The sequence below is a fragment of the Rhinoderma darwinii genome, chromosome 6 (assembly GCF_050947455.1).
Source record: "Rhinoderma darwinii isolate aRhiDar2 chromosome 6, aRhiDar2.hap1, whole genome shotgun sequence".
Lineage (NCBI taxonomy): Eukaryota > Metazoa > Chordata > Amphibia > Anura > Rhinodermatidae > Rhinoderma > Rhinoderma darwinii.
In genome coordinates, this window is record NC_134692.1 from 96,072,028 (window position 1) to 96,099,286 (window position 27,259).

Here is a 27,259-nt window from a genome sequence, read left to right on the forward strand (position 1 = left end):
GTACTGTGAATGCCACTCTTGCCAAAGATGAACAGAATGGCACTGTGGGACACATTTGGACCCAGAGTAAAAAGTTGTAGCAGGTAATAAATAAGAGGAGACCCAGCAGGCTGGCAGGCATTGAAATGTCAAGAGAAAATACAGATTTGCGGTTAGGCAAAAAGGAAAAAGTGCCTTTATTTCCAGCCAGGCCATAGTAGTGTGTATATATTAAAACATAACTTTTAATGGTTAAGGTTAAATACAGTTAGGACAAGGAAGAGGAATCAAAATTTAAAATTTAGCCAGAGTTCACTGACAGAAATAGATTTTGCATCAATCAGATGCAATCAGTATGTGGTATAATCTATCTGCCTTTGTGTCTCCTACGGCGTCTGCAGGACACCGGGTGACATAGGTAAGTGGCGTCTGTGTCTAAGTCAGTGGAAACTCTGAGGTTAAAAGTAATTGCGAAGCCCCCCCGACATGTTTCGCCGCATACACAGCGTCTTCAGGGGTTCAAATGGGGCAACTAACGGCGCGTGGAGGGTTCGTCCCTCTTAAGCCCTCGGGCCGCCATGACAGTGGGCGTGGTTCATAAGAGACCAATCAGAGAGGTTAGCACAGTCCGGCCATGATGCGTATGACGGACAACTAAGTAGGCCATACAAAGATTAGGAAAGAATGCACCAATCACGCAGGAGCAGGCGCGCCTGCGTGGTTGGTATTGAGATGCAGTAAGGGAAATTTAGACTAAGTGTGGGAGAGCAAGACTGCGCATGTCACCGCACTTAGAAAATCGGAGATAAAGAAAATGAGGGTAGGTACGGATTAGCGGCAATACGTCTATGGGGAAATGTACAATAATGCATATTACCTGTATCTCTAAGAGATATGCGAAGGACCATATAATAACTTAGGATAATGCTGATAAAAATAATAATAATAAATAATAAAAAGGGAGGGGGGGGAGAAAGAAAAAATGTTAAATACAGTGGAAATATTGAATGAAAAAAAAGGGGGGGGGGGAGGGTTGGGGGGGAGATAGGTAATAATGAATAAGTGACTAAATAAATAATAAAAAATAAGAAGAAGATGAGCGGTAAAATAGTGTTAAGGAATGCTCAATGTGTAAAAGGGGTATATAAGGAATTACTTCTAATAGATGTATGAGTGTAAAAGAAATAGAGTGAATAAAGTGGAAAAAAGAAAAAGGAACCAAATACCATGTAATATGGTATAATATTGAGAACAATAAATAAAATGCAGGTGCTAGTGAGTAAAGGGATATGATGACTAATGTGAAGGCATAATGTAAAAATATATAAAAGGAAAATATAGGAGATAGATGTCCTATATTATAAATATATGGTCCTAAAAGAATCCCACAGAATTATTACTGGCATAAACAAGAGAACATATGAGTATAAAAATAAAATGATAATAGTGACAAGGGTTGAGAAAACGGACATTGTAAGTAATACATAAGGCTAAAGTAACATATGAAATACGCCATATTAATAAAAATTCTGAAATAGTGTCCATATTGTTTGAGTATTGATTCATAAATAACAATATTCATTAGCTGTAGAGTCACAGATATATAAAAATGTATATAAATGGCGATCTGAAGGGAATTTTTCCCAAAAAGAGAGTAAGTGTTAAATTGAAGGTATAATACCTATCATAGAAAAGCTGTGTAGTTGAAGCCTTCATTAAGACCAAGGTGGCTCAATGAGCTCAGCCTATGGATCCATCGGGCTTCTTCTTGAAGTAATTTCCTATCAAGATTACCAGCTCTGGGTCCCAATTGTAATTGGGTAATTCCCCAGATTCGGAGATTCTTGGTATTTCCATTATGTATGGATCTGATGTGTCTGGAGAGTGGAGTGTCCTCATCATTGACAACTGTGCTTAAATGTTTTGAAATCCGTCTTCGTAGTTGCTGTATGGTTTTACCTATATACAATTTCGGACAGGGGCATTGTATCGCATAAACAACTCCACTGCTTTGGCAGTTGATAAATTGTTTGATGGTATAGGATTTACCATCAACAGGATTGATAAAGGACTTGGTGGTTGGCATCAAAGGGCAAAACGTACATCTGCCACACGGATGAGAGCCTTTAGTAGGGGGAGCGAGCCAAGTGCTTTTTGGAATAGATGATTTGGAAAAGTGACTATGCACTAGATACGCTCTTAGATTTTTACCCCTACGGTAAGTTATATTAGGTGTATTCGAAATAACATTAGCAAGATCAGGGTCAGCCTGAAGGATAGGCCAATGCTTTTGGAGTATCTTGAAAACCTGTGGGGAGCACACGTCAAAATTCCCTATGCATCTAAGGCTGGGTTCACACGACCTATCTTCAGACGTAAACGAGGCGTATTATGCCTCGTTTTACGTCCGAAAATAGGGCTGCAATACGTCGGCAAACATCTGCCCATTCATTTGAATGGGTTTGCCGACGTACTGTGCAGACAACCTGTAATTTACGCGTCGTCGTTTGACAGCTGTCAAACGACGACGCGTAAATGGACTGCCTCGGCAAAGTGCAGGGCACTTCTTTGCCACGTAATTTGAGCTGTTCTTCATTGAACTTAATGAAGCACAGCTCAAGATTTACGAGCGTCTCAGACGCCTCGTAAATTATGAGGAGCATTTACGTGTGAAACGAGGCAGCTGTAAACAGTCTGTCTTTTCACACGTAAATGCCTCTCATCGTGTGAACATACCCTTATGGTGGATGTAGAGATATCTTTTAGGGTATGTTCACACGAGGGTGTCCGTAACGGCTGAAAACATCCCCGTAATTTCAGCCGTAACGGCATGTGCAGGTGCTTGAACGCCGCGTCAATTACGGGCGTAATTAGCGCTGCTATTCATTGGAGTCAATGAATAACGGCTCCAATTACGGCCAAAGAAGTGACAGGTCACTTCTTTGACGCGGGCGTCTATTTACGCGCCGTCTTTTGACAGCGGCGCGTAAATTACGCCTCGTGTGAACAGACAAACGTCTGCCCATTGCTTTCAATGGGCAGATGTTTGTCAGCGCTATTGAGGCGCTATTTTCGGACGTAATTCTGGGCAAAAACGACCGAATTACGTCCGTAAATAGGCCGTGTGAACATACCCTTACTTTCCTCCTTCCATGAAGTAGCTCTTCTCTAGTGGTCGCTCGTCACATTCTAATTGAAACGACACCTCTTCAGAGCAGTTGCGCTTGGCTCTGAGATACTGTCCTATCGGTATGCCCCTTTTCAGAGCTGGAGGATGATAGCTTTCCCAATGGAGAAAGTTATTGGTAGCAGTGGTCTTACGGTAGATGTCGGTATGGACACTACCACCAGGATCCAGGGAAATCCTAAGATCAAGAAAATTGATTTCTTGTTCGTGTATTTCAGATGTAAATTTCATGCCTATATCATTATCATTAACGTTAAGAATCTCCATGAAATCGGCGAAACATGTCGGGGGGGGGCTTCGCAATTACTTTTAACCTCAGAGTTTCCACTGACTTAGACACAGACGCCACTTACCTATGTCACCCGGTGTCCTGCAGACGCCGTAGGAGACACAAAGGCAGATAGATTATACCACATACTGATTGCATCTGATTGATGCAAAATCTATTTCTGTCAGTGAACTCTGGCTAAATTTTAAATTTGGATTCCTCTTTCTTGTCCTAACTGTATTTAACCTTAACCATTAAAAGTTATGTTTTAATATATACACACTACTTTAGCCTGGCTGGAAATAAAGGCACTTTTTCCTTTTTGCCTAACCGCAAATCTGTATTTTCTCCAGAGTAAAAAGTTGCACACGTGTTATATAGGCTTCTAAATCTATGTGAGCAGATTGCTAGGGGTCCGACTGTTGGAACACCTAGGGATAACTTATCACCAAGGGAAGCTTTTGCCGCCTACACATTTGAAATGTAGTTACACAGCTCATTGAAATCCATGGGTAATTATGCAATACAGGGTTGCACCGAGTTCCCCAGAAAAAAGACCAGCACTAAAGGTGAAGTTTCACTTCAACCCATTCACGATTGCCATATGGCTATATATGTTCAAACTGCCGATGCCCCGTGCATGTCAGCACGTGTATATACGTTGACAGCCTGGAACAGGTTTAACCCCTTCCCTCTTTGGCCACTTTTAACCTTCAGGACAGAGCCTCATTTTTCAAATATGCCATGTTTCACTTTATGTGGTAATAACTTCAGAATGCTTTTACCTATGCAAGCGATTTTGAGATTGTTTTCTTGTGACACACTGGACTTTGTGTTACTGGCAAAATTTGCTCAATCCATTATGTATTTAATTTTGAAAAACAATCAAAATTTAGCGAAAAATTGCAAAAATTTGAATTTTTTGACATTTTAATGTATCTGCTTGTAAGACAGGCAGTTATACCACACAAAATAGTTGCTAATTAACATCCCCTAATTAACAATATGTCTACTTTAGATTGGCATAGTTTTTGAACATCCTATTATTTTTCTAGGACGTTACAAGGCTTAGAACTTTAGCAGCAATTTCTCACATTTTCAAGAAAATGTCAAAAGGCTATTTTTACAGGGGCCAGTTCAGTTGTGAAGCGGATTTTAGGGCCTTATATATTAGAAAACCCCTGAGAAGTCATCCCATTTTAAAAACTTCACACCTCAAAAGTATTCAAAACAGCATTTAGAAAGTTTCTTAACCCTTTAGACGTTTCACAGGAATTAAAGCAAAGCAGTGGTGAAATTTTCAATTTTTTTTTTTTTTTTTTTGCAGAAATTCATTTTTAATCTATTTCTTTTTGTAACAGAAAGTTTTACCAGAAAAATGCAACTTAATATCTATTGCCCAGATTCTGCAGAATTAATAAATATCCCACAAGTGGCCCTAGTGTGCTAATCGTCTGAAGCACAGGCCTCAGAAGCAAAAAAGCACCTAGAGGATGTTGGGGCCTCCTTTTTATTAGAAAATATTTTAGGCACCATGTCAGGATTAAAGGGCTCTTGCGGTGCTTAAACAGTGGAAATCCTCCAAAAGTGACCCCATTTTGGAAACTACACCACTCAAGTAAATTATCTAGGGGTACAGTGAGGATTTTGACCACGCAGGTTTTTTGTAGAAATTATTGGAAGTAGGCCGTTAAAATAAAAATCTACATTCTTGCAAAGAAAATGTAGGTTTAGCTAATTTTTTCTAATTTCCACAAGGACTAAAGGAGAAAAAGCACCACAACATTTGTAAAGCAATTTCTCCCAAGTAAAACAATACCCCACATGTGGTAATAAATGGCTGTTTGGACACACGGTGGGGCTTAGAATAGAAAGAGCGCCATTTGGCTTTTGGAGCTCAAATTTAGCAGGAATGGTTTGCAAAGCCCCAGAGGGATCAAAACACCCCAAAAAATACTCCATATAGGAAACTACACCCCTTGAAGAATCCATCTAGGTGTGTAGTGCAGATTTTGACCCCACAGGGGTATCATAGATTTTATTAGAATTGGGCAGTGAAGATAAAATAAAAATATTTTTTTTCCAATAAGACGTAACTTTAGCTCAAAATTTTCCATTTTCTCAACAAATGGAAAAAAAGAACCCCAACATTTGTAAAAAAATTCTCTGGAGTACGGAAATACCACATATGTGGTCATAAACTGCTGTTTGGGCACATGGCAAGGATCAGAAGGGAAGGAGCACTATTTGGCTTTTGGAGCTCAAGTTTTGCTGCAATGGTTTCCGGGTGCCTTGTCACATTTGCAAAGTCCCTGTGGGACCAAAACAGTGGAAACCCCCAAAAGTGACCCCATTTGCGAAACTACAGCCATCAAGGATGTGGGGCCAAAACAGTAGACACAGTCCCAAAAATACATCATTTGGCAAACTACACTCTGAAGGAATTTATCAAGGGGTATAGTGAGCATTTTGACCCCACAGGTTTGGTTTCTGTGCGCCATGTCACATTTGCAAAGTCCCTGTGGGACCAAAACAGTGGATCCCCAACAGAAGTGACCCCATTTTGGAAACAGCACCCCTCAAGGTATTCACCTAGGGGTGTAGGGAGCATATTAACCCCGCAGGTGTTTGGCAGAAATTGGTGTGCACTCGATGTTGCAGAGCGAAAATTGGATATTTTAAATAGATATGCCAATATGTGGTGCCCAGCTTGTGCCACCATAACAAGACAGCTTTCTTATTATTATGCTGTGTTTCCCGGTTTTAGAAACACCCTACATGTGGCCTTAATCTTTTGCTCGGACATTCGACCAGGTTCAGGAGTGAAAGAGTACCAAGCGAAATTGAAGTCTAATTTGGCGACTTACACAGTGGTTCACAATTGCAGAGGCTCCGATGTGAAATAATAAAAGAAACTCCTGACAAGTGACCCCATTTTGGAAACTGCACCCCTCAAGGCATTTATTAAGAGGCGTAGTGAGCATTTTCACCCCACAGGTTTTTTCCATAAAAGATTGCCGATGGAGCAAAGTTAAAAAGTTTCCCTAGATATGCCATTTCAGTGGCAAATAGGTCATGCCCAGCTCGTGCCACTGGAGAGACACACCCCTAAAATTGTTAAAAGGGTTCTCCCGGGTATGGCGATGCCATATATGTGGAAGTAAACTGCTGTTTGGGCATGCTGTAGGGTTCAGAAGAGAGGTAGCACCATTTGGCTTTTGGAGCGTGGATTTTGCTTGGTAGTAATTTTATTTGGAGTCTTACTGGTGTTTCCGTTTATAATGTGGGGCATATGTAAGCTGCACAGAGTACATCAGGGGCACAGTCAGGAGGTATAATAATGGGGTAAAAAAACAATAATAAAATAATCCATAGATGTGTGTTATGCTGTGACACAATCCTTTCTGCACAGGCCGGTGTCGCGCTGATAAATGTCCTTCCTTATCCCCCTTTTGGTCCACACTCCGCACATTTGCAGTTTGGGGAATTTTACTGGGAAGTGTTGTGCTGGTATAATACGGGCGCCCTCGCTTCCAGCAGATATGTTTGGGCCCTACCCTTCCTGGTTCCCTAATTTTAATGAATTTATAATTCGCCTCTTGAAACAGAAGAAATGTTCCCCTTGGGCTGCACAACTGGATATTTTTATTTCCTGACTTATTGGAGAATTAACTAATTTAAATTTTTGAACACTTTTTATCCTTTTTTTTGGGAAGCAAGGTGACCAAAAAACAGCAATTCTGGCATATTTTTTTGTAGTTCTTTTTATACAGCGTTCACCAAGCGTTATAAATTACATGTTAACTTTATTCTGTGGGTCATTCCAATTCCGGCAATACCTAATTTAGAGCACTATTTTAGGTTTTACAACTTTTTGCACAACAACATTACTTTTGTAAAGAGAATGTATTTTTTCTGTCGCCAAGTTGTGAGGGGCATAACTTAATTTTTTCGTAGACGCAGCTGTATGAGGGCTTGTTTTTTGCAAGACAAGTTATAGTTTTTATAGGTACCATTTGTGGATACATGCAACTTTTTGATCAGTTTTTAGATTTCAATTTTTGGAAGACAAAGTGACCAAATAAACAGCAATTATGGCAGAATTTTATTTTTTATGGCGTTCACTGCACAGGATAAACAACAATATTTTTAGAGTTCAGGTCGTTACGGTCGTAGTGATACCAAATATGTATGGCTTTATTATTTTTTTCAATAATAAATTACTTGATAAGGGAACAAGGGCGATTGAGTTTTATTTTGTTACTTGAAACTTTTATTGTATTTTTTACAACTTTTATTTTTACTTTTTTTGCACTTTTTTTTTTTAATACTTTTCCTAAGTCCCACTAGGGGACTTGAAGCTTGATGTTCTAATACATTGCACTACCTATGTAGTGCAATGTATTAGAACTGTCAGTTGTTCACTGACCGCAAGCCGATAAGGCTCCGCCTCCGGACGGGGCCTAATCGGCTTCCGTAAATGGTAAGCAGGAGGCCATTATTAGGCCTCCTGTTGCCATAGAAGCAGTCATCAGCCTTGCCATCGAATGGCAGGCTGCCGATTAGCTACAAACCGTTAAGATGCAGCGATTGCATTGGATCGCTGCATTGAAGGGGTTAATGGCAGAAATCGGAGCTAGCTCCGGTTCCTGCCGATACAGCAGGGTGTCTGCTGTAACATACAGCGGACACCCACTGCTGATGACGCCGGCTCAGCTTATGAGTCAGAAGCTGAGCCGGCGTCATCTTGCCGATGGTACCGGAAGCCTTTTAGGCCCCGCCGCCGAGCGGGTCATAGGAGGCTTCTGTTGCTGCCAGCATTAGGCCTCTGGTTGCCATTGCAGTCACCGGCAACCCAGCGATCACGTTGCTGGGGTGCCGGTGGCTAAAAACTCCTCACATGCTGCGATTTCTATTGATCGCAGCATCGGATGTATTAAATCGGGCAGATAGGAGGCTAGCCCCGGTCCTGGCCATTACATCAGGGTGCCAGCTGTAACATACAGCTGGCACCCGGCAATGATGGCACGGACTCCGCTCCTGAACTAGCTCCATCTCCTTCACGTACATTTTGTGTGATTTTGTGGGAAGGGTTAATGAGTTTATTGTTGCTTCAGTGTGTGCAGAACTGCACTCTCATATCTGCCGGGGCTTTGAGATCCACGAAATACAACCCCCACTGTAGACAGTGCCATCCACAACCCCCTGTAGACAGCGCAAAACCCTCTGTAGATAGCGCCACCTAAGCTCCCTCCAGCATTGGAATCCACTCTAACCGAGGATTCCCCTCCTAGAGGGAGACCCCGCCGTCTCACCATCGCCACTGTAGATAGTGCCACCCCCCCCCTGCAGATAATAACCCGCCCGCTGTAGATAGTGCCAACTGAACTGACTCTAAAAGCGGAATCCCCGGTGTCAGATCGCACTGGCCGGTGATTCCGCTTCTAGAGAGCCCTTCCCTTGACGTCACTGTCCATTTGGACAATGACGTTAGTGGCTTTCTCTAAGAGCGGAATCCCCGTCCGACACTCTGGCAAGGGATTCCGCTACTGGAGAAGCCCCTGGTGTCACTATCCATATATGGAGCGGAATACCCGCTCTGGCAGGGAATTCCGATTTTAGTGTATATATCTATCTATATATCTATGGCCAGAGACATCAGGGGCTTCCTGTAGGAGCAGAATCTTTGGCCAGAGGGATTCCGCTCCTACAGGGAGCTACGGTGGTGCTATTTACAGGAAGGGGTGTGGTGCTATATACAGGGGGTGTGGCACTATCTACATGGGTACTGTGGAATTATATTGGCACTATCTAAAGGGGACACTGTGACGCTATCTTCATGGGCAGTGTGTGTCACACTATGTGGGCATTATCTACATGTAGAACTGTGGCACTATTTACAGTGGGCACTGTCTATGTGGGCACTGGCACTATGTGGGCAATGTGGCACTATCTACAGTGGTATTGCGTCATTATCTACATAGACAGACAGCCGGGAAATGGATTCAAATTTTGAGACACATTGAAGCAAAACAGCCATGAAAAACTGACAGTTGATTCGTTGATGACTGACATTTTTTTCACGGATTTGTATATATAGCCCTCTTCACTCTCCCCTCACAACGATCCAGGGTGACAGAGAGAGAAGCAGACTAATTGCTACAGAGCTGTACAGATATATATATATATATTTAACACATTGCAAAAAAGTGTTTCTTTTATTTTTTTGTGATTTGTCTGCTCATAAGAAAAATTTAAAACACTGAATTAATTAAACGAATCTAGAAAATGAAAGTCTCATAAGTCTTGTAAAAAAAACAAAAGTAAAAATAGTTGATATTCAAAGCGGTTCCAAATATATTATCTTTTAACCCCTTCCCGCTCCTTGACGTACTATTACGTCATGGCAGCTGTATCGTTCGCGCTCCATGCCGTAATAGTACGTCTCGGGAGTAACGGCCGTTTCGGCCGTCCTCCCGACACATACAGGAGCTGTGACGCTGCTGTCTTGTTCAGCAGCTGTCACAGCTCCTACAGCGGGGACCGATCGCTGTGTCCCCGCTGATTAACCCCTTAAAAGCCGCGTTCTATAGAGATCGCGGCTTTTTAGGGGTTAAGCTGCCATCGCCGGCCTGCTACGCGATAGCGGCCGGCGATGGTGACTATGGCAACCGGACACCAAACAATGGCGTCCGGCTATGCCATAGACGGAAGCCTAGTGGGTCCTGACAACGTCAGGACCCACTATGCTTGCTGTCAGTGAGTAGCTGACAGTTCTAATACACTGCACTACGCATGTAGTGCAGTGTATTAGAATAGCGATCAGGGCCTCCTGCCCTCATGTCCCCTAGTGGGACAAAGTAATAAAGTAAAAAAAAAGTTAAAAAAAAGCTGTATAAAAATAAGAAAATAAAAGTTTTAAAAGTAATAAAAGTAAAAGTCCCACTTTTTCCCTTATCAGTCCTTTATTATTAATAAAAATATATAAACAAACAAATAAACTATACATAATTGGTATCGCCGCGTCCGTAACGGCCTGAACTACAAAATTATTTTGTTATTTATCCCGCACGGTGAACGCCGTAAAAAAAAATATTAATAAACCGTACCACAATCACAATTGTTTGGTCACTTCACCTCCCAAAAAATGGAATAAAAAGAGATCAAAAAGTCGCATGTACCTAAAAATGGTACTGATGGAAAATACAGTTCGTTACGCAAAAAAAAAAGTCCTCGCACGGCTTTATTGATTGAAAAATAAAAACGTTCTGGCTCTTAGAATAAGGTAACACAAAAAGTGAATGATTGTTTACAAAACGTATTTTATTGTGCAAACGCCATAAGACATAAAAAAAAACTATAAACATCTGGTATCGCCGTGATCGTATCGCCCCGCAGAATAAAGTGAATATGTCATTTATAGCGCACGGTGAACGCTGTAAAAAAAAAAGTATACAAAAACAATAGTAGAATTGCTGTTTATTAGTCACCACGCCACCTAAAAATGGAATAAAAACTGATCAAAAAGCCGCATGCACCCCAAGAAAACTACAATGGATTCCTCAAGGGGTCTAGTTTCCAAATTGGGGTCACTTTTGGGGGGTTTCCAATGTTTTGGCACCACAAGACCTCTTCAAACCGGACATGGTGCCTAATAAAAAAGAGGGCTCAAAATCCGCTAGGTGCTCCTTTGCTTCGGAGGCCGGTGCTTCAGTCCATTACCGCCCGAGGGCCACATGTGGGATATTTCTCTAAACTGCAGAATCTGGGCAATAAGTATTGAGTTGCGTTTCTCTGATAAATCCTTTTGTGTTATAAAAAAAATGGTATAAAAAGAGTAAATTTCACCTCTACTTTGCTCTAAATTTCTGTGAAACACCTAAAGGGTTCATAAACTTTCTAAATGCTGTTGTGAATACTTTGAGGGGTCTAGTTTCTAAAATGGGGTGTTTGATAGGGGTTTCTAATATATGGGCCCCTCAAAGCAACTTCAGAAATGAACTGGAACCTAAAAAAATAAATAAATGAGGCAATACTTCGCTTCTTACATTATACTGATAATGAGCCGTGCCCACCCCGAGATGACCCCAGTTTTGACCGTTTGTATAAACGGAGACCCCTATTAGACCGTTCCAGTGCCCGGTTTTCCCAAGCATACACCCCCGAGAAGTGTTTTTCTATTGATGAGTCCCTGGTACATTTTAAAGGGAGGGTTCAATTCCGCCAGTACCTGCCAGGTAAGAGGGCAAGGTATGGCGTGAAGATGTATAAGCTGTGCGAGAGTGCATCAGGGTATACCTACAGGTTTAGGATATATGAAGGAAAGGCCACCCCCAAACCAGACTGCATCCTGGACTACAATAGGTACATGGGAGGGATGGACTTGTCAAATCAAGTCCTGAAGCCCTACAGCGCCATGCGGTGTGGTATAAGAAGCTGGCCGGGCACATCATACAGATGGCTTTGTACAATGCGTATGTGCTACGTCGATGTGCAGGCCAGAGGGGAACTTTCCTGGAATTTCAAGATCTAATCTTTAGGGACCAGGAAGGGGGGGCACCCAGTACTTCTGGAAGCGAGGCCACACGCATCGTACCAGGGCAACACTTTCCAGGAGAAGGTCCCCAAACCGGTGGAAAGGGAAAGAGTCAAAAGAGGTGCAGAGTCTGCTATAAGAGGGGGATAAGGAAGAACACAATATACCAATGTGACACGTGTCCCGAAAAACCAGGGCTCTGTATAAAAGATTGTTTTAAAATGTATCATACATCCCTTGATTTTTAATTTACCCTGATGCACTCCGCACAGCTTACCCCCCTCATCTTTCCCTTCTGAGCCCTGCCGTATGCCCAGGCAGCTGATAACAGCCACATGTAGGGTATTGTCGTACCCAGGAGAACCCACATTACAATTTAAGGGGTGTATATCTCCGGTGGCGCATGCTGGGCACACTATATTGGACACTGAAATGGCATATACATATATAAAATTGCAAATCTCACACTGCACCATCTGCTGCGCATTATCTTTTACACAGTACCTGTGGGGTCAAAATGCTCACTACACCTCTAGATGAATGTCTTAAGGGGTGTAGTTTTTAAAATGGGGTCACTTCTCGGGGGTTTCAACTGTACTGGTACCTCAGGGGCTTCTGCACACATGACTTAGCACCAGAAAAGCTCCAGTAGGCCAAATGGTGGTCCTTTCCTTCTGAGCCCTCCCATGGGCCCAAAGGGCAGTTTATCACCACAAATGGGGTATTGCCGCACTAAGGACAAATTGGGCAACAAAATGGGGTATGTTGTTCCTTGTGAAAATAAGAAATTTTGATCAAAAATGACATCTTATTGGAAAAAATATCATTTTTTTCATTTCACAGCCCAATTCAAATAGGTGCTGTGAAAAAACTGTGCGGTCAAAATGATAACAAAAACCATAAATGAATTCCTTGAGGGGTGTAGTTTCCAAAATGGGGTCACTTCTGGTGGGTTTACATTGCTTTGATACCTCTGGGGCTCTGCAAATGCAACATGGCACCCGAAAACCAATCCAGCAAAATCTGGACTCCAACAAACACATAGCGCTCCTTTCCGTCTGAAACCTCCCATGGGCCCAAACGGCAGTTTATCACCACAAATGGGGTATTGCCGCACTAAGGACAAATTGGGCAACAAAATGGGGTATGTTGTTCCCTGTGAAAATAAGAAATTTTGATCAAAAATGACATCTTATTGGAAAAAATATAATTTTTTTCATTTCACAGCCCAATTCAAATAGGTGCTGTGAAAAACCTGTGCGGTCAAAATGATAACAAAAACCATAAATGAATTCCTTCAGGGGTGTAGTTTCCAAAATGGGGTCACTTCGGGTGGGTTTCCATTGCTTTGATACCTCTGGGGCTCTGCAAATGCGACATGGCACCCGAAAACCAATCCAGCAAAATCTGGACTCCAACAAACACATAGCGCTCCTTTCCTTCTGAGCCCTCCCATGGGCCCAAACGGCAGTTTATCACCACAAATGGGGTATTGCCGCACTAAGGACAAATTGGGCAACAAAATGGGGTATGTTGTTCCCTGTGAAAATAAGAAAATTTGATCAAAAATGACATTTTATTGGAAAAAATATCATTTTTTTCATTTCACAGCCCAATTCAAATAGGTGCTGTGAAAAAACTGTGCGGTCAAAATGATAACAAAAACCATAAATGAATTCCTTGAGGGGTGTAATTTCCAAAATGGGGTCACTTCTGGTGGGTTTCCATTGTTTTGATACCTCAACGCCTCTTCAAACCTGGCATGCTGCCTAAAATATATTCTAATAAAAAAGAGGCCTCAAAATGCACTAGGTGCTTCTTTGCTTCTAGGGCTTGTGTTTTAGTCCACGAGCGCAGTAGGGCCACATGTGGGACATTTCTAAAAACTGCAGAATCTGGACAATACATATTTAGTAGTGTTTCTCTGGTAAAACCTTCTCTGTTACTAAAAAAAAATTGAATAAAATTGAAATTCAGCAGAAAAAATGAAATTTGCAAATTTCATTTCCACTTTGCTTTAATTCCTGTGAAATGCCTGAAGGGTTAAAAAACTTTCTATATGCTGTTTTGAATACTTTGAGGGGTCTAGTTTTTAAAATGGGGTGTTTTATGGGGGTTTCTAATAAATAGGCCCCTCAAATCCACTTCAGAACTGAACTGGCACCTTCAAAAAAAGGCTTTTGAAATTTTCTTAAGAATATGAGAAATTGCTGTTTATGTTCTAAACCTTGTAACGTCCAAGAAAAATAAAATAATGTTCAAAAAACGATGCCAATCTAAAGTAGACATATGGGAAATGTGAACTAGTAACTATTTTGGGTGGTATAACCGTCTGTTTTTCAAGCAGATGCATTTAAATTCTGAAAAATGCTATTTTTTGTAAATTTTCTCTAAATTTTGCAATTTTTCACAAATAAAGACTGAATATATCGACCAAATTTTACCACGAACATGAAGCCCAAAGTGTCACGAGAAAACAATCTCAGAATCGCTTGGATAGGTTTAAGCATTCCGACGTTATTACCACATAAAGTGAAATATGTCAGATTTGAAAAATGGGCTCTGAGCCTTAAGGCCCAAACTAGGCTGCGTCCTTAAGGGGTTAAAGAAGTGCATATCAAAAACTGAAAATTTGACCTGGACACCCTTGGTCATGAAAGGGTTAATCTAAGCATCAATCCTTGCTTTGTATATATCAAGCTCCAATATATTGTATTGAATATGAAGAAATAACACACCTGTCAACATGAAACCGCTTCAACAGCAAAAGCAGTGAATGTTGTTGAATTCCATTGGGAAGCTTTATCACATAAGTTTGCATTGTGATTAGATCATTCTTATCCAGCACACGTCGAAGGTAATGGGTCTTCCGAGCATCCACTCTAAAATATGTAAAAAGCAAAGTAAATACTAAGATTTATTTACATATTCTTTTTTTTTTTTTTTTTTTTTTTTTAAATTTGTTTTTATTAATTTTCCATATAAACAACACAATAACAACATAAAGTGATCTCAGGCGACTTAGTGCACTTGAAAAGCATATACTGACTTGCAAGTCAGGCAGATAAGTACATACATTCTCTGTGCCTTTATACAGAACGAGAATTTATACATGTCATTACCACGTCTCCATTGTGCTTATCTCGTCTCAGCGAGGGAACAATCGTGCACTTTAGCCCCCTTCTCGGCCACACAACCGTGGGCCATACTGCTCGGACACATAACCAAACATAAAAACCAACATACTATCAAAAAATAAAACCTTCATTGCCCGCCGCCTCTCCTGTTTACCACGTGTTATCCCCCCCAGTCCTCCTTTTAGAAGTCTATTGCATCCATTTCCTGTCCCTCGTTGTCTACACTCCCCCCTTCTACACCCTATCTCAGGCATGTATGGAAGTCCTATTGCATAATATCCCCAGCCAGCCTCCTCCTCTGATACCATGTAGTGGGTTGGAAGCAGGTATGTATTTTATCTTTTACTCGTTGGGGTAGTAGAGAAATAAAGCCCTCCCAGATCTGAAAGAAAGTCTTAACCCTTTTTTCCTTCTGGTGTGAAGCCTCCACCCAATCCATCTTCATCATGAAGGATAATTTTTCCAGGAAAACCTGAAGTTGTGGGGCCTGGGTGTGGTTCCACACTTGCAGTATTGCCTTCCTGCCTGCTGCTGCCAATAAATGTAGGATGCGAAGTTCGTGTCGGGTATGATCCTGTGTGCCTGTTTCCACATACCCCAGTATTGCCCATTGGGAGGTCAAAGCAAACTGCCCAGTCATGTTGGTCTTTGCAAAGTCTCCAACCCTCTCCCAGAACTCCCGGATACGAGGGCACGCCCATAGGCAGTGGTACAAGTTTGCCTCCGTCTCACCACATTTAAAACAGTCCGAGGTCTCATACAGTCCCATCCTGTGGCCCCTTTGGGGTGTAATATATGCTCGATGGGCCACCTTTAGCCACATTTCCACATATCTTGCTGAGGGCAAGAGTTTGTGCGCAAAGATTGTGGCCTGTAGTATAACTGTGGGGGTTAAAGTCGCATCGTCCGCCTCCCATTTCGCTAGGCCTGAGTTAGGGGTACTATATTCTATGGAGGGATGGAGAAATCTGTACAATCTAGATATTCTCGCCAGATGTGTTCCTGGCTCTAGTATCAGTGATTTAAAAGGGGAAGTCCATTCCTCAGGTGGGATGTGACCCAGCACCACCTGCGCATAACTCTGGGCCTGTATATAGTTAAAAAAGGGGAGAGAGATGTGTGGGTATTTAATTTGTAAGTCCTGTAGGGAGAGCATTGTATGGAGCGTGGGATGCAAAAGGGCCCCCAAGGAATTAATACCATTATCATGCCAAAAGGTAAACATACGGTGTGAGGTACCCTGCTGAAACCGCAGGTTCCTGACCAGGGTCAGTGCTGGTGAGAATTGGGTGTTTAGGTGTAGCATGTGGCGGATCTTATGCCAGGTCCTCCAAATTGTAATTATGAGTGGGTTGACCCTAGAGTCAGTAGGCAACATGTCATATGGGAGATGTAGAAGGTTTATAAGGGATATCCCCGGGGTAAAAGACTGATCCACCTGAGGGGTAGTGTAGTATGAGGTGCCTTGTGCCCAGTCCGATATCACCCTGGCCAACGCCGCCAGATTATAAGTCCTAATGTTGGGGAAGTTCAGACCGCCGTTAGACCTGTGTTGTTGTAAAACATGAAACGGGATTCTCGGCCGGCCCCCCGCCCAGATAAATTCCCTGTAAAGTTTATTTATAAGCTTTTCATCCTTCGGTCTCAAGTACACAGGCAGGGATTGAAAAAGATAAAGAAGTTTAGGGAATTCCACCATTTTCAGTAAATTTGCCCTGCCCATGAATGAGAGAGAGAAGTGTTGCCAAGATTTCAATGTGGATTCTAAGGCTACAATATATTTAGAAAGATTGCAGTTATAAAGGGTAGAAGGCGCTCTAGTGATCTCAACTCCCAGGTATTTTATCGAAGAAGTGCACCATTTCAGGGAGAACTGCGATGACCATAGGGGCGTGCAAGGGCCTTTTAGAATTAGGGCTTCACTTTTATCCACGTTCAGGGTGTAGCCGGAAAGTTTCCCCAGCGTTTGTAGTTCCTCCAGGGCCCGGGATAAAGTGTGTCTGGGGTCCTTGAGCACAAGAAGAAGATCATCCGCATAAGCCGTCATCTTCAACTCGTATCTCCCCAGATGTACACCCCTGAACGTGGATGACATGGAAATGTGGTATAATAGGGGGTCTAATGACATGTTGAATAGGATAGGGGAGAGGGGACAACCCTGTTTTGTGCCCCTGAATAAATCTATCGTTTGAGAAAGGTGTCCGTTAATAAATAGGTTTGTAGTGGCCTGCGTCTGTAAGGAGTGCAGGTACGTCAGAAAGGTCTGACCAAAATTCCTACCCCGCAGCGTTTCGTTTAAAAAGGGCCAAGAGACCTTATCAAAAGCTTTTTCAGCATCTAGGCTGAGTAGCATGGTCGGAAGTTGGTCAGCCTCCTGTGCCCGCACTGTCGCAGCAATCACCGCCCGGATGCTTTTAGAGGAGTATCTGCCAGAGACGAACCCCATCTGGGAAGGGTGGGCAATTGCGGGAAGGAATGTCTGTATACGATTAGCTAAAATTTTTGACAGGAGTTTATAGTCCTGATTAAGCAGGGAGATAGGTCTGTAGGACTGGGGTAAGACTGGGTCCTTATTTGGTTTAGGGATAATTATGGTTCGAGAGTCAAAAAACGAGTCTACTACCAGGTTGTTGCGGTAAATGTCATTGAGTAAGCGAGTTAGATGTGGGACTATGTCTGGGGATAGCATCTTGTAGTACTCACTCGGAAAACCGTCTGGCCCTGGGGATTTGTGGTTGTGTGAAGAGGAGATAGCTAGGCGGACTTCCTCTTCCGAGATGTCCGCCTCTAAAAGCGTGTTTTGTTCCTCAGAGACCCTAGGCATGGAAAGAGTTTCCAAGAAGGCCTTCACTTTTGGCATATCAGTGGGAGCTGCCCTGTAGAGGTCTTCATAATACTCCGCAAATATTGCTTCAATTTTCTCAGTTTCCGAGTGTAGTGCCCCTGAGCGTGTATCCCTTGCCAGAAGCACACGGCCCGTGTTGCGTGGGGGTCGCGTGAGATATGCCAATAGGGATCCTACCCTGTTGCCCCACCTGTAAAATTTGTTTTGGGAGGTCTTCACCTGCCACATTGCGTGCCCCTGTAAGAAAGTGTTCAGTAGGCCCTGTGCATCTAAGAATTCTTTTTTAGAGTCAGGGGTGGGGTTGCCCGCGTGTATGGATTGTGCTCTAAGGAGATTAGATTGTAAATCGAGAAGTTGTGTCTGTGTTTTCTTACGTTTTAAGTTTACATAACTTATTATATGCCCCCTCATCACTGCTTTAGAAGCCAACCATATCAAGGCTACATCATCTAGCTGCTGGCTGTGATCTTGGATATAGTTATTCCAGTGTGTTTTTAGGTAGCTTCTGAAGTCCTCTGACTCATAAAGGTATGATGGGAACCTCCACAGATTCGTCCGGGGCATAGGGGGCAGCCCCTCTAAGGTTAGGGATACAAGGGCGTGATCTGATATGGCGATGGGTCGGATATCCGTCCGTGTTACTCTTGAAAACAAGCCTGTAGTGAGCATTATATAATCGATTCTGGAAAAAGAGTCGTGTACTGCAGAGTAAAACGTATAATCTCTCACTTGTGGATTATGGAGTCTCCAGGGGTCACATAAGGAGAGATGCTCCATGAAGAAGGCCATCTGCGAACTGGGAGGGGAGTCTGCATGGTCTCCACCCGATCTATCGAGGGGAGGGTAAGAAGCTAGATTATAGTCTCCAGCCACAATCAGGTCCGAACATTCCCTTTGCAGCAAGAATTCCAGTAGTTTAGGATAAAAACCGTCAGTCGTCAGGTTGGGGGCGTAAATGTTAAGAAGAGAGTACGATTTGTCAGCTACCATAAGTCGGATATATACAAAACGGCCATCGGGGTCAGAATACCTATCTTGGATGGAGTATGGCAGGCCTTTCCTGAAATATACAGCGACCCCACGTGTCTTGGTGGAGTACGTGGAGACCACTGGCGCCTCTAACCAGGATGCCCGGATAGGAACATAGTGGTCCGTTCTCCAGTGAGTTTCCTGCAAACAGATGATATCTGCGCGTTGGCGCTTTATATGTGCGAGCACTTTGCGCCGTTTTTCAGGGGTATTCAGACCTGCCACATTCCATGACACTATGTGTAGGGTGGGGGGTGTATGGGACTCATGTGATGTGCTTATTAGGGTACTCATCCTGTGTCTAGACGTATGACTTCTGTCAATATGATCCAAACGCTATTACGACGCCACTTCCCGTCCCAGCGAGCGCGAAGTGTAGTCAGCATACAAGAACGGGGGGACCGTTTCCGGTCACAAGAGGCTACAGGTAACCTAAAAGAGAGAGGCGGCAAGCATGAAAATCTAACCATAAAAAAACAAAATAACATCATCATACCAGTAAGTACATTACAGTGAGTGAGGTGGGTACTATAAACCCTCCCCCATCTACAGGCGAAGAAAAACAGATAGCTTCCATAGAGCAAACCAAGGGTCTCAAGACCCATTTAACCAACAAGAAGCCAATAGGCCAGAAAGTGAACCGACTCCGCCACAGTATAATGAATATATATCAGTCCGCCACCACTGGAGGATATCTTCTGGCAGCTTCCTCCGGGGAGTCGTACAGCCGGGCCCGACCATTCTCCACCACACGTAATTTTGCCGGATATAACAGCTGAAAACGGATATTGTGATCATGGAGATGTTTACAGATCGGTGTGAAAGCTTTGCGCTTCTGGGACACTTGAATCGAAAAGTCCTGAAACATTAAGATTTTGTGGCCTTGAACCCGAAGCTCTGGGGCCTGTCTGTACGCCCTGAGGATCCTTTCTTTAACTGTCCAGTTATGGTAGCGGGCTATGACAGCCCTCGGCCTGCCCCCCCCACCCTGGTCTCTCCTCTGTCCTAGGCGGTGGGCCCGCTCAATGGACAGGGGATCTTCCGGCGTTTGGACTCCAAGAGCCCTGGGCAAATCAGTGGACAAATACTTGGCAAGTGTTTCTGCCGTAACCTCCTCCGGGATACCAACAAATCGCAGGTTATTGCGCCTTTCTCGATTTTCCAAATCATCTAGTTTTTCTTGCAGTGTGTGAATAAGGACATCTTGATGGGTGGTTAGACCCTCCAGGCGAGTCACCTCCGTCTCACAGGACATGGTTCTGGTCTCCAAGTCCCCCAGCTTCTGGGAATTTGCGGTCACCTGTGCCAGCACCGTGTTAATAGAGGATTGTAGAAGGTCCAATCTTTTGTCAAAGATAGGGATGATGAGGCGGGATACCTCTTGTGCCACTTCAGCGGCCTGGATGTGCATTAACGATACTTGGGAAGACGGACTCGGAGGCCCTGAAAGATTTGGTGGTGTTATGTCTCCAGACACTGACTCGCCGGAAGGCGTCCCCTGGTGTGATTGTGCGGCTGCCACGGCCAGGCCCTTTGATGAGCCCTTCTTCCGCTGTGTAGACTGCATCGTGGAGGCTGTCGCGGCAGAAGGAAGCGCCGTCGAGGAGGATCGGGTGGCTCTAGCCTGCCCAGATTTATTCAAGTACTTGTCCATCCAGCAGATGGTAAAGGCCAGGCGGGCCGAGGGCTTTTATATACGGGATAAGTGCACTGTGGGGGAGGGCCGCTCAACTCACATATACAGCGGCATGAAGATCATCAAAAGCAGGAGAGGGTCCCCCAGAAAACCAAGCACACGTCCCAGGAGGGATTTTCTATGGTTATTCCCACCGCTCTTCACAGGTCTCACCCCAGGATGTCTAGGCAGTAGGTGAGGTAGTGGCTATGTCAGCAGAAAGTTGTAAATTAGGCATCCATACAGCGTTTCAGGGTATGATTTGCCACGCAGACTTTGTCCCCTCTCAGTGGGCAGTGAGTGCAGGGATATAGAGCAGTCCTGTGTTATGTGTAATTAAGTCCTCAGCAGCCTGCAGGGTGTATTTGCTGTGTAGCAGGGTCTACCAGCAAGGGGATAGGGAGATATGTGCCTCCTCCTCCCCCCCCCCCCCGTTTAACTTATCTGTGCCGGTCCGGATCGGCTTGCCCACCGACTCCCTTCGGTGTCCTCCTGCGGCAGCTTCCTCACATCCAAGCCCTGCTATGGGCCGAGAAGCAGGCGTTCAGGTCCGCGGCCCGCCCGTGCTCTGCGATCTCCCGCCTGCAGTGGGAACACCACGTGGTCCGCTCTCCAAGATGGCGGGGTCCAGCCTCACCACCGCGCGCGGCGTCTCTGTGCCCACTCTCCGGGCCGACTTCCAGTGCCCTTATGTCGCTCCCGCGACTCAGCAGACCGGGCTCCTCTGCTTCTGCCCAAAGTCCACGCTGTGCGGCTCCGGTTTCTCGTCCGCCGGGCCGAGTTCTCAACAGCCTGCGGGAGCTCAACTAAAATGCGGCCACCTTGATGCCCCGCCCACCGGAAGTCTATTTACATATTCTAATCTACTGTTACCTATGTTTACATACAAAAAGTAACTATGGAAACCCCTACACTACCATAGTATACTAGGGATGCACGATCCATCGAAACTTCGATACGGTTTTACCTCAAACGGTTCGATACCGTTATTTCATGTATTTCAATACGAAGATGTGCGGCAGCAGAGCTTAGCATTGTAGCACATGAATGTAGTGAGCGGGGCTGCGGCTGTGTCATACAGCTATTGCCCCGCTCCGGAGTCCTGACTTACTGTCAAGAGTGGGGCAATGGCTGTATTACACAGCCACAGCCCCGCTCTAACGGCGGAGTTCAGAGAAACCTCTCATCTCCGCCGCTATTCCCCTGAATGCTGCGATCAAAGCTGACCGCAGCATTCAAGGGGAAAACGAGAAGGGGGAATCCCTGTGACACGATTGAGGGACATACCATATATGGGCAGACAGCACAGGGTCCATTGAAGGACCCCAGGGCTGTCTTACCATATTTCCTGTTCGGGCATACTTAGGTATGTCCTAACAACTGGTTGTGTACGATCAGTACACAGGCTAATGTACTGTAATATAGACATATGCCAGTACATTAAAGTTTAAACATAAAAGTAAAAACATAAAGTAATGTTAAATTTTAAAAAATACACATTCACCTTTTTTACAATACACATTAAAATAAGTCTCAATACATATTCGGTATTGGCACGGCCGTCATAACCTGCACAACAATTTTTGGGTACGCTTTAAACAAATAAAATAAAAACTGCTTTCTTTCACTTATTGTGAGGCACGAGGTGTGATGAATTTAACCTACATGTGCCTCAAATTAATAGTAATTAACCCCATCATGTACCTTACACATTAACCAATTATGCCTGAGAAACAGGATTGGGTTACTATTAATGTGAGGCACATTCAAAATTCATTACACTCCGTGCCTCACATCGGAAGACCTTTTTTTAATTTTTTTTATTACTCTTGGAAAAGTATCGTGTTGGTATAGAAATCGCAATACTACACAAAGTATCGGTATCAAAGTTCAAATTCCGGCATCGTGACAACCCTATAGTATACAGGAACTTAGTTTAAGAAATTCCGTTCATATCATATAAAACTGGTAGCCTTGATAAAGCAGTATCTGTATTTCAAGATGAGATATAAAATTTAAAGAGGACCGGTCAACTCTCCTGACAAGTGCGTTCCCTATAAAACAACAATTTGAGCATCTTTTCTTCGAACTCTACGTTGTACCGTTCTTTTATTATTCCTCCCAGAAATTTATGAATAAATTGACCCATGGGTGTAGCCATTTTGGTTGTCAATGGGGCGTGTCTCTACAAGTCTAACTGTCCAATCAGTGGTGACAGTATCACAGTGTGGAGGAACAAAGGGAATGGTAATGCCCAGTTGTCAGTGTATTTATACATTTCCAGGAGGAATAACAGAGGAATGGAACAACGCAGAGTTCTAAGAAGTTATGCTTAGTGATTATTTCATGGGGAATCCAAATATTTTATAAAACAGACGTGTCAGTAGAGAGGACAGGTCCTCTTTAATAGGTTCCATTAGACATAACATCACATACTTTTAGACACCATAAAACTTTCACACTGCTTATCTGTTAAGTAATTAAAAACTTCTTCTCCAAGTGTATGTATGTATGTATGTATGTATGTATATCTTTGGAACAAGTAGAAAGGATGCAATCCAGCGCTGGTATGTTTAAAAAAAAATGGTATTCCAACTAGGGATGTCACGATACGAGAATTTGGACTTCGATACCGATACTTCGTTTAGTATTGCGATTTCAATACCAATTCGATACTTTGCCAACAGTAATAGAACTTTTTTTTCCATTTTCTGATGTGAGGCGCGAGGTGTGATGATGAATTTAACCTCCTCCATGTGCCTCACATTAATAGTAATTAACCCCATCATGTTTCTCAGTCATAATGGGTTAATATGTAAGGTACATTATGGGGTTAATTACTATTAATGTGAGGCACATGGAGGTTAAATGCATCACACCTCGTGCCCCACAATAAGTGATATTAAGCAGTTTTTATTGTATTTTTTTTACAGCGTACACATCATAAATGATGGAAAAAAAATTGGTGTGCAGGTTATTACGGCCGCGCCAATACTGAATGTGTGTGTGTTTTATGTATTGAGACTTATTTTAATGTTTATTGTAAAGAAAGTTGTATGTGTATTTTTATTTTATTTAACATTACTTTATTTTTTAAACTTTAATGTACTGGCATATATCTATATTACAATACATTAGCCTGTGTACTGATGGTACACAGGCAGTCATTAGGACATACCCAAGTATGCACTAACAAAAGGAAATATGGTAGAACAGCCCTGGGGTCCTTCAATGGACCCTGGGCTGTCTGCCCATATATGGTATGTCCCTCAATCGCGTCACAGGAATTCCCTGTGACGCGATCCAAGGGGCATCCCCCCTTCGCATTTTCCCCTGAATGCTGCAGTCAGCTTTGATCGCAGAATTCAGGGGAATAGCGGCGGAGATGAGACGTTTCTCTGTTCTCCGCCGTTATAGAGCGGGGCTGTGTAATACAGCCATTGCCCCGCTCCTGACAGGAATTGTGTGCGCGGTCAGCATGAGGCCAACGCTGCACTAATGAGCGGCGGTTCAGGCACTGTAGACAGAACACGGGGGAAGTTTTGTAGTGCACCCGCCATGTTCTGTCTTCAGTGCCACCGCTCATTAGTGCAGCGCCGGCCGCATCGCATCATCCTGACCCCGCACACTTGTTGTCAGGGCTCAGGAGCACGGCAATGACTATGACACAGCCCCGCTCTCATACATTCATGTGTTACAATACGGAGCTGTGCGCCCGCACAGCTAAGTATCGAAATACATGAAATAACGGTATCGAACCGTTTGGGGATGCAGAGTATCGAAGTTTCGATGGATCGTGCATCCCTAATTCCAACTTTATTTCAGCTAATAATAAAATCCAATCTGTATGGGGGGGTTGCCTCAGGAATAAGCCTACGCATTTCAGACAAACCGCCTGTCCTTAGTCATGTCACATTATCATTTATTTTTGTTAGCCATTAGAAGTTAGATCTGCAGATTGCTATTATGTTACTGAGAGCAGTAAATCTTTTTTTCAACTGGCTAACACTGCACCAAAACAATTTTTTTTATCACATACTTGAACACGCCCTGCAGGTCCTTCTGAATTTCTCCTTGCCATCGTGATCTTCCAACTTTCTCGAGAATACAGTAGGGATAGTCTGGTAGCTCTAATGAAGGATCAACTTCCCATCCAATCAAAGCTCGATAGCGCAAAGTCTGAGAGCCAACAATCACAAGCTTTTCTCCCCATCTGAAAACATAGGAATAATAGACATTTGCTATAATTTTCAAAGTACTGTTTAAGGGGGCTTGTCCGGTTTCCTCAAATTAAAGGGGTTGTCTCACTACAGGCATTTATGGCCTATCCACTGGATAGGCCATAAACATTTGATTGATACGAGTCCAATCGCTAAGAACCACACCTATCTAAAGAACAGGGGTTCCTCGACCCCGTTCCTGATTGGTGAGGTGGCCGCTGCATCCAGGCGGTAAGGTTGTTCAGGATTCTAGAGACAGCCGAGCTCACTATGCTACGCTGTTTCCGTAACCTCCATTCACTTTTATGGGCGTTACGGAAAAAGGGTAGCTCAGCTGTTTCTGGAATACCGACCACTTTCACCACCTGGATGCTGAGGAGCAGAGTCGGGGGACCCCCGTTCTTGAGGTAGGTGAAGTTCTTAGAGGTGGGACCCACATCTATTAGACATCCAGTGGATATGCTATAAATGCCCGTGGTGAGATAACCCCTTTAATGTTATATTTGTATCATTAAACGTTATACAATTTGTCTATATACTTACTGCATTAACTCCTTGTGGCTTTCCAGTGGATTAAAGTAGACAACCCCTTTAAGCAATTCTAGAGGATATGCACACACCCCTATATTTCTACCATAGGTTAACTGTGGACAAAAAGGCCTCTTTAAGTCCTATTTCATGCTCAACACTAAAAGTAATTGCTTGAACTGAAATAAGGATATCGGAGTTCCTAATTAAATGAGAAACTATCATGATGCTCACCTTTCAATAGCACCTTCATATGATATAGACGGAGTCTGTCTAAGCTCCGCAACTAAAATCCGCTCACGAAAATATTGACACGAGCCCTGAGTACCACTTTTTTGATGGTTAATGATGTGAAATGGATATATGTCTTCAGATGATCGTCCTGTAACTTGAAGGGTACCTGGATCCAAATCTTGGCCCTCATACCTGAAAAAAAACACACAAAGTGAAATAGAACGAATATTAATGATACCTTGCAATGGCATTCACGGACACCCACAATTGTGATCTTGCTATGTCTATTTGAGATATAAGAAAGACTTTTGGCTGGATTATTCCTTTAACTCCTTAGTGGCCAGCCTATTTTAGGCCTTAATAACAAAGCACTTTTCGTTTTATTCCATCGTCACATTGAAAGAGCGACATAGCTTTAAGAGGACTTGTTTTTTTGCGGAACAAGTTGTATTTTTGAATGGCATTATTTTGGGCTACACATAATTTATTAACTTTTAGCCACTTTTTTTTTTTTTTTTTGAGGGGGGTAAAAAAAAAAAACCCCTGAACTTTCACCATTATTCTTTTGCGTCCTAAATGTCAACCGTTTACCGTGTGGTACGAATAACATAACTTTATTCTGCAGGTCGTTACGATTACAGCAATCCAAAAAAATTATATAGGTATTTTATGTTTTAAACAAAAATAAAAGTATTTGTGTTTGTAACGCCATGTTCTAAGATCCGTAACTTTGATTTCTTTCGCCGACGCAGCTGTAGGAGGACTTTTTTTGCGCAATGAATTGTAGTTTTCAGGCTCTGCTCACAAACCCTTTTTGTGCACATGTTGGAAGTATATGCTAAAGAATACATAAAAAAAAGTTACAAAAACGTTTACATTTTTTAACATCATTTGCAGTATAGATTTTTATACGTTGGTTCATGAGCAAAATAAAGGATTTGGAAAATCAAAATATAAAAGGATGTAAAAGGCAGTGTTTTCTGGTGCCAGTTCTGAGAAGCTTGGAAGGGGGTGGCACTGTTTTGTCACATTATCTGGGTAATTGTTCCCATATATGGTGACAAAAACGTATACGTTTGACACTTACAAATGTGGGGTTTACGTTTGCATGTCATCCATATGTTCATAGGGTAGGACGTAAGCACACAAAACACACTATTGGGCATCCGTCGTGTCCATAGGAAACAATGTGCATGCTGTGGCACAGGTTCACACTGGTTTCATGTCAAAACGTGCACATCAGAGGTACATTAAAAATGACATGTGAACGGAGCCTTATTGGTACCATTTTGAGGTACATAGGACTGATCTTTTTTTCACATTTTTTGTAATAAATGTAATAGTTGGATAAACTGAAAATGTTTATTCTGCCATTGTTTTTTATTTTATTTCTTATGGTGTTCACAGTGCGGGTTAAATAACTTAATAGTTTTATAGTTCGGGTCGTTACAGATGTGACAATAAAAATTACGAGAAGCTTTTTTTGTTGCTTTTCGTTTTTTTTCAGAATAAAGCATTTTGTAGTGAGAAAAAAATGGGATTTAAATTATTTTTTTACTTGGGATTTTTAATTTATTATAAACTTTATTAAACCGTTTAGTACCACTAGGGGACTTTACTA

The 27,259-nt window shown here is 43.0% G+C and overlaps 1 protein-coding gene across 3 annotated transcripts in view; it reads right to left on the bottom strand.

Moving 5' to 3' along the window:
* Positions 1-27,259, bottom strand: part of GTF3C1 (general transcription factor IIIC subunit 1) — a 237,562-nt gene that overhangs the window by 207,919 nt on the left and 2,384 nt on the right. For all 3 annotated transcript variants that reach the window (XM_075830059.1, XM_075830058.1, XM_075830060.1), the window contains exons 2-4: positions 25,639-25,830; positions 24,696-24,869; positions 14,709-14,852 (exon numbers count right to left, since the gene is read on the bottom strand). In XM_075830059.1, the coding sequence (XP_075686174.1) occupies positions 14,709-14,852; positions 24,696-24,869; positions 25,639-25,830 (510 nt within the window). The remainder of the gene's footprint in view (positions 1-14,708; positions 14,853-24,695; positions 24,870-25,638; positions 25,831-27,259) is intronic.